General features: G+C 54.8%; 2 protein-coding genes across 2 annotated transcripts; both read right to left on the bottom strand.

Moving 5' to 3' along the window:
- Window positions 1–2,363: 2,363 nt before the first annotated feature.
- Window positions 2,364–3,921, bottom strand: BXZ73DRAFT_111931 (homoisocitrate dehydrogenase; the record flags this gene model as incomplete). The annotated part of the gene is made up of 10 exons (XM_048017426.1): window positions 2,364–2,589; window positions 2,680–2,721; window positions 2,774–2,821; window positions 2,871–2,888; window positions 2,944–3,095; window positions 3,146–3,280; window positions 3,331–3,399; window positions 3,451–3,544; window positions 3,598–3,639; window positions 3,701–3,921. The coding sequence occupies 10 exons, from the start codon at window positions 3,919–3,921 to the stop codon at window positions 2,364–2,366; spliced, it is 1,047 nt and encodes a 348-aa protein (XP_047870424.1).
- A 616-nt stretch (window positions 3,922–4,537) lies between these two features.
- BXZ73DRAFT_63165 (uncharacterized protein) lies at window positions 4,538–6,437 on the bottom strand (the record flags this gene model as incomplete). Its single annotated transcript, XM_048021759.1, has 6 exons — window positions 4,538–4,923; window positions 4,985–5,619; window positions 5,671–5,789; window positions 5,841–5,972; window positions 6,027–6,114; window positions 6,181–6,437. 6 exons carry the CDS (start codon window positions 6,435–6,437, stop codon window positions 4,538–4,540), a joined length of 1,617 nt encoding a protein of 538 aa, XP_047870423.1.
- Window positions 6,438–8,288: the final 1,851 nt, after the last annotated feature.

Below are 8,288 nucleotides of genomic sequence, written 5' to 3'. Positions count from 1 at the left end.
CGAGCAGTCAATACGGAAGGCTCTCGCACGGGTGCGGAATCCTCTCCGTCCGCTCCGACACAGGAAATCAAGCCCGACCCGGGGCAGCGTGCTAGTCCCGTCAGAAGCCTCACTGTAACAGATCCGCGCAAGAGAGCCGGTACGCGTCCTTCGTCCCCTTGTTGCGCTCTGCACTCACGCAAATGCAGCCCCTGACGACCCCCCTCCCACGGCCACGAAGCGGATGAAAGAGGGGGATTTGCAACGCGATGCCGATTCAAACCGCCAGCGAGTGAAGGAGGAGGAAACGCACCGCGCTGGGCTCTCAACCAGAGTGAAAGCCGAGCGGTAGCGAAACTCGGTGACGTCTACAACGACCGCGTACATCTTGTATTTCCGTGCACACCCTTCGGTCCGTCTAATATTATCCCCTGCGCCTTCAGAGCGCCCCTGGCCTTCGCGAGAACTGGACCACGGGCCGCCGCCACGCCGCGGCGATGGTGAGGCTACTTTCCCTGGAAGATGCCATAACTACCCGAGATGTCATTGCGTGTTCAGCCACCTGACGGAAAAACCGGGCCTGTTTGGAACCCACTGTCGACAGGCGCGAGCTCCTGCACGTTCGAGCCATCGTCCAACGCTGCCTTCCGTCCTGCCTCATTCGAGGATTGCTGCCCGCTCGGAAATTCCAACTCACCCCCTTAACGCAACCGAAAGGAAAAGGCGCAAGGAAGATGGGGCGCGCGATGTGGCGGCGGCGGCGGCAGCTTCCAAAGGCTTCCTGTCGTTGCGGGACGCTTCTTTATGTGCGCATTGTCTACATATTGTATTTAAAATGCCCTGGGTTATACGGTGATGTAGTTTAGTGTCTATGTGCTGTAGTCAGTGCAAGAATTGTGGGGGCTCATGGTTCGAATCCTGGATGTGTTTTTTTTTCAATTGTTGCCACTGGTTGTACATCCGGAGTGAATTTTCTGTCTGTCCCTCGTTTATTCATGTGTGCGCGCGCAAGTCCACGGCATGTCCCGGCTGTCCGATGAACGAGTCAGTGTCCCATATTACACTCGCTTTTTTACATTTGCATGAAAGTACTTGCAGGATTCTGTCACTCCCGCAATCGGAGTGTAGCAACGCCATACAGACCCACACACGGGCCGTGGGCCCAGGAACCAGCAGCCATGCCTCCCGCCGCTGACGTGAGTCTTTCTGCGCTCGCACGCAGATAGCCACCTACTTATGGCTGACCGAAACCCACCGAGTTATTTGCGTATCCCACGCCGCCCCGCAAGTACAACTGTTCCAATATCGATAGGCCGTTCTCGCGCAGGAGCGTCTTGGAGCGGGCCACATGAGCGCTAGCGCCCTCGCGCACCACCGCGCGACGGGCAGCGCGCACCACCGTGAGCGCCGCGCAGTCGTGGCGATGTCTCTGTGTGCACCCCCACTGCGCATTGTGCTCGCGTGCGAGGGATCATGCCAAACCTTCTGTCAGGACTTGAACATTGGACATACCCTCGCACCAGGTGCAGAGGCCATTCCACGGGACTCGTCGTGCGCGAGGAGTTTAGATCCGTGGTGCACGTATATCGCCACGCGCGCGCGGTGCTCGCAGCGGTGCGCTCGGACTCGCGCTGCCCGTCGCGCGGTGGTGCGCGAGGGCGCTAGCGTTGTGGCCCACTCGCGAGAACGGCCTATCGCTCCCGTAAACTCCTCCTCCTCCCCAAATCACGCACCTCTTCGCTCCACTCCTCCGTACTCGGCCCATTTCGGGCGTTAGATTCCATCGAAAGAACACCTGCATTACTAAGACTACCAAATCGAGCCATTTAGGCGCCGGGTTAAGGGGGTGAGTTGGATTCTCGCCCGCTCGGTAATGGAGCTTGAAGCTTAAAGGTCGCTCTCTTCAGCGAAGTCTGTCAGCTCGAACTCTGCGCCGAAACTTGGTTGCATTTTTAAAGCTGTAGTCGTCATTAGGACATTGAACGAGGCCATCAGCAGTGGGATGAGAGAAGATTACTGGCGAGGACAGAGGCGCTGGGCAACCAAATGCACGAGCATAGCGCGCCTCCTCCAGAACGAAGGCCATCGAAAATGACCCGGATACATGGGGATCCAAGTTATGCCGTGACAATACGAGAAAGCGTTCAAAACCCGTCAGCGGACCATCCTATTGGTTGTTCCTGTCAACACCGAAGAAAACCCACGTCGACTGCTTGAGGCATTATGTAGTAAATGTGCAGCAAACTCTAGCTTAGGTATGTCTCTACTCCACAGGACGCAATGTGAGCGGTAAGTAGCCTCCAAGTTGAACTTGACATATCGTATTCTGCCCGAGGTCAGACTTGCGCAGCCTACCAAAATGTCGACACACTCACTTTGTGTGATTAAAGCTTCTTGAGCACGGCATTGAGGACGTCCTCAGTGCCGCTCTTCCCACCCAGATCGGGTGTCAAGAATTCACCCTCCCGGATGACTTGGTCGACTGCTCGGTCGATCCTGTCTGCACCCACCGGGTAGCCCAAGAAGCGAAGCATGAGTGCCGCGGAGCGGATCGACGCCAGAGGGTTCGCGATGCCCTTGCCCTCAATGTCAGGAGCAGAACCATGCACCCTGCACAGGATTTGAGCAGACCGCGACGAATGGCGAAGGTTGGAACCTACGGCTCGCCCATCACAAAGTTGTCCCCCGCGGTTGACCGACGGAACCAGTCCCAGCGAGCCGACCAAAGCAGCAGCAGCGTCACTGCAGGAAGAATATGAGAGACAGCTTTGCTTTTAGATAAAGATGCACGGACGAGATGATGTCTCCGTAGAGGTTGGGGGCGACCATGACGTCATAGATTCTTCATGCGCGTGAGTACCATCCATGACGAGAAAAACATGGTCACTCACTCAGGTTCACGGAACAGGCTGGTGAGATGGCTCAGTACTGCGTAGAAGCGTCGAAGTTTTGACCATGGCTCACCGGTACACGGCACTGTCTACAAGCTGCTCCTCAATCTTAACTCCGTCGAAACGACCGTTCACCTCAGGAAGAGACGGGACCCCACGGACCGTCTCTCTGAACAGACCGTCCGTGACCGAAAGGACATTCGACTTGTGGATGATGGTGACTTGCTGCCGCGCGCGTTGGCTCGAGTGGACTCGGGGACGGAAATCGTACTCACCTTGCGCGGTCTGCCTAGCGCGATGTCGAAGGCCATCTTGCCAATCCTGCGAGATGCACGCTGTGTGATGAGTCGTGTCGCGCGCGCTTCAATGCCGCCGTCCTCGGTGGTAGTGGTAGTTTCTTGCTTGACATACTGAAAAATCATCAGGTCCATATCTGTAGCTGCAGCAAATAAAACCGTACCAAGCACTCGGTGTTCTCCCGCACCACAACCAAGTCAACATTGGGCTTCACCTCCGGGCTGGCGGCCACCTGGTAGAGTTCAACATGCGAACGGACAGGTGGGACATCCTACGCACTGACCGATGCGACTGGGCGGACGTTGGCGTACAGGTCGAGTTTCTTGCGCAGCGCGACAATGGGCGACGAGTAGCCGGTTACTCTCCTCGAAGGCGAGCTACCAAAGGGATAAAAACCCGCTGCCTTATGCACGGTGACGCATGTACATACCTGACGGCACCGAACAGAGCCCCATCGCACTCCCGCAGCACTCTTGGGAGGAGACAAGTTGAGTGTTCATATATACCAATTCGGTTTTCAAGGGTAGACTCACTCAACGGTCTCATCAGGCAGGGCTACACCCGTGCGCGTGAACACCTCCCAGCCAGCTAGGAGAGGGACGAACTCGGGCTTCGGGATGTCGGAGCCAATCGCCTCGAGCACCCTCTGGGCTGCAGGAATGACCTCCTTGCCGATGCCGTCCGCAGGAATGAGTCCGAACTTGAGCGACTGCCGCGCTGCTGCCGCCATGTGGCGAACCGGTGTGCAGAACATTTTGGGGCAGGGTGTGGAAGCTGAAGCGGGGGAGAGAGAGGAAGGAAGATGTGCCGTCAGGTCTTTCGGAAGCTGGTCTAATGCGAATGCCAGCATCATTCGTGCCGAAGTGACTATGTTTTTGCGCCAGTCGCGCGATCACGTGGGAGACCGCGTCCACGAATTCGCGGGTTTTCGCATCTCCGTAGGGTTCAACGTTCGCACATTGGCATTGGCACCTAGGCACACATCTAAACTCCCCAACAGGCCGCAAGATAAAATCAGACTATACTCGTACAAAATGGGATCATCTGCAGTCCCGACCACTAAATACATCAGTCCAATTCTTCGAGGGCCGATGAAGGACTACTGGTCGTTGGTATATTAGACTTGGGTACGGACGTCTGAGCCTCTAAAGGTTCCGAAAGTGGGCCGGGGACGGGTTTCGTGCGCTCGGGGGGCGGTCCCTGTCGATACTGTGCAACTTTGACCCCACCAGTCGGCCGAGATTGCTGCCCTGCCTGTGCCGCCATGTCGAGAACTCCCACCCAGCCGCAGATGAGCCGGTGGTCTTCCGCATCCCTAGCAAAGAAATAGATCAGCGCATAGTCATCTCACGTCCATTCCTTTATGACCCTCACCGTTTCAAGCAATCCTGTGAGCAGTACCTGACTTTGTTGCACAGCTTGCACGTCAGCTCATCGCCCGGCTCAGCATCCAACGCACATCCACGGCGCGCGCACTGCGTGGGGTCTTCGACCTTCGCCGTAATGATTCCAAGCATCTGCCATGCACCTTGGAGCCATATTACGCTCCGCGGGTCGGCGCCGAAGCCGTTCTGGACAAAGTCGGAGTAGGCATTTTGAAGCCGCTGCCTCTCCTCATCGGTGGACATCGTCCCCGAGACGAGGAGTCGCTTGGTCATTCGGGGCCGGGGCAACTGCGAGCGGAGGAGCGCCTTGGTCTTGTCCGTCAGCTTCGGTAGGTACCTTTCGAATGCGGCGAGGATTCCTGTCATGATCACTGCGACGGCGGCCACGCAAGCATCAGTGAGGATTTTCATGCTAGCAAGGAAATCATGTACTCGGGCCCCGGCCGACAGCTATAACTCGATCGATGTACTTGTCCAGGATGTCGAAGATTCCGGAGGATATCCAGTTATATGTCATCGCGTCGATGAACTCCTTCCCGTCTTCTTGGACTGGATGGCTCATTGTAGAGTACGTCGTTAGCCCGGCCAGAAAGACGGCTGGGGATTGTGGGACAGGCGTCTCTGCGGCGCGACGCATGACGTCTGCGTTTGCCTTCCAAAAACTTTCGGACTTGTATGTTGCTCGAACAAAAGGGCGATTTTCCTTGAGACATAGGTCGAAGAATGCGTGAAAGAAATTGTATTCCACCGAGACTTCATCAAGAGACAGGTTCGTGAAGTGTCGAACGAAGGCTGCTAGGATTGCCTCGGCAGCTTGAAGAGGCGTCCGCTTCTTCTTATTTGATCCCGCTGTCTTGCTTGCGCCGAGATAGATACGAGCTAGAAGTTCTTTGAAGGGAGGGGGTGGGTATGCTTCAAGGCCATCCTTCCAAGGATGTGGGTCCACAGGTTTGTCCAAGAGATATAAGAGGACACCGCCGTTCATCCGGGAATCAGCCACGGACGTCGAATGGATCCAGTACCGGAATATGACGGCTAGAGTTAGGTCCGAGGTTTTGAAAATCACCCTGAGGTTGATTAGCAAGTTCTCTCGGGGGCCTCTGTCAGAACAGTCTTACTCGATGAACGACGGGTCAATCAAAGGCAGCCGTGAGACGATCTGTGGGACGACGATACGCTCCAATAAACGAATTCGTTCCGGTTGGGGGTCCAAGCTGTGGCCTGGTTCTGACCATACCTTTGGATGTACATGAGCATGTCATTTCTCAGCGGACATAACTCCACGCACCCTCTGCATGATGGCTGACCATGATTTTTTGATCTCCTCAGCCATCTTCAGCTCTGTCGGTCCTGGAGGTATCGAGCACGAGCATATAGCATTGCATAAAATTTCAAGAATCGGAAAATAGGGAGTCGGTGTCTGTGGCATACGTCATGTTCAACGCAACGGCACAGAAGGTCGACATAAACACACCATTTGGACAGCCGCGTCGACCTCGAAGTTCGGCGCATTCGGCCCTGGGGGAATAATCATACCTTGCACACTCAACGCAGCCTTGAGGCTGTCCGCGTGCTGGGCGTGAACACATGGTCGAACAGCAGAGGGCTCGAGGAGTGTAACAACTCACAGTGCGGGCATTACTCCTGCGTCGACCATCGCCCTCCAATCTTGGCTTTTCGCGTCGAAAGTCATCTTGCGAAGGTGGCCGATAACGTACGATAGATCATGACCCGTGTCGCCTTCGATTGTTTCGTCCCTTACTCCGTGCAGCAGTAGCACCCGTACCGCGCGCCTTGGATCTTCCTTGACTAGCCTCTCCCATTTCGCCGAGAGAGATTCGTGCTGCGCGAGCCATTCGGCACTGGTCGTCGGTATGGGGTTCATCCTAAGGACCCGGTTCGCGAAACTGCGGGCTTGCAGGCTGAGAAGACAGCGGGACGAATAAGAGGCATGGGCTTCGAACGAAACATCGTGCGGACCAGCTGATGACGATCGTTTCGGTCACGTGCCCTCATTGCCGGATGGTATTATGGTGCACACTGCAGTTCACAACTTCATCTAGACACCGCTACTTTTGTACAGCTTATGTAATCGGTCACGTGCCGGCAATAGCCAGACTCGATTTTTGAGGCACATAACTATATGGTCCTGGAGCTGAAGACGACCAATGCTGGGTTTGCAAACATGTATAGAACATAAATTTGGACCAAATGAGTGATTTTTGTAGTAGTCTCTGTTACAAAGGGGAGCTACACTGCTACCCCAGGTCTGAAAATCATCAATGACGCACTCCAGCCTTGAGGTAAATGGCACTCCCACATTGAGGGCAGCTGGTTGAGCCTCGACAGGGGCAAAAACTCACTGGAAGCCGTCTCCCATATTTCCAAATCGTCCCACATGCATTGCTAATTATGCTGTCTATGCATCGGCGTCGGAACCCAAGAGGATGTACTAATCCTGACTAGATTGTTGGTATTAGATGCTGGCGCTTAACGCATCACATGATTGTATTGGTCATCCATCAGCACGTGTGGCAATAGCGGGAAGATGAACTTCCTCAAAACTGGGAATTTCGACAAACCCTCTTGGGGATTTGTTCAGACAGCGAGAAGGGAGCGATTGGCTAGAGAACTAAGAAATTGAATGTTTATTAAACGCTCCCGAAGCGCTGTACAAAAGTAGCGGTGTCTAGATGAACTGCACCATAGACAGATTGCAATATGAAGATCATAAGCTACTTTCGCCCGCTACATCAATTCCGTCCGTCAACCCCTCCGAACTAGACTGCCGCTTCTACTAGTCGACCGAGAGTCGCTCGGTTTTGCAGGTGAGATTTGTGACAGCTACACCATCACTGTCAATGGATGTGATCTTGCACAAACATGCTCGTGGTTCCCTGGCTTTCATCGTGTCGTCGAGCTTGGGCTAATTTCTCGAACTCCGCAATATGGTCGTTCGGGATGCCACTGTGTTTCGTCATCTCCACGTACGTGTCTTCAACCGTCGTCGATATCGCCGGTGAGTCCGGACTGCCCAATCCGTCAGCGAGGGGGACATTGCGTTTCGCGGGAGGACGCTTTTGTCACACAGCTTCTGCCAGGACTCAGAGAAGACGGTACCAAGGACAGACCTAGGAGCGTTGCTTTTGATCCCTGGAAGTTTATTCTCGTCAAAGCAACAACCGAACGACAAGAAACATGAGTTCCCACTTTTTAGCACAAGACCCAGCACCATCTTGCGGGCACCACACAGCGGAGATCGCCTTGTCGCATCCGCGTCGGTCGCAGCTCTATTTCTGAGGCCGGAAAATAAATGTGAGTCAGTAGAGAGTTTGTCATGCGCCATACGCCCACAGTGGATGGTTCGGATTCTTTACGTCGAGAGAGCTCTTTAGAGCCGCCTCGTTGAGAAAGTTGTCAACAATCTTCGGGAGTCGGGACACGAAGTTCATCGATCATCCTTGCCGTTCGCCCAAAACACGAGCATGCCCATCAAGCGTGGCCGAAGAAGCTCATCCTGCAGCGTCGTGCGCGACGCGTCTTCGTGGGAAGCTCCATCAGGTATAGGTCAATCAGGCCGAGGATATTTGACAGGGTCACTTGCAATGTACGAATTAGTCTCGACGTGCTGGAGGGCATGCTAATGGAATGTTCGTACTGCAGCTTGCCATTAGAAACTCGATGCTGTTGTCTAATATACCAAGGATTCCGCCGGCGATCCGGTTGCGGATGGGGG

Source organism: Epithele typhae, assembly GCF_022376455.1.
Source record: "Epithele typhae strain CBS 203.58 chromosome Unknown BXZ73scaffold_689, whole genome shotgun sequence".
In the NCBI taxonomy this organism is placed as follows: domain Eukaryota; kingdom Fungi; phylum Basidiomycota; class Agaricomycetes; order Polyporales; family Epitheliaceae; genus Epithele; species Epithele typhae.
The sequence above is the reverse complement of the archived record's forward strand: the minus strand, read 5'-3'. Positions and strand labels throughout refer to the sequence as shown.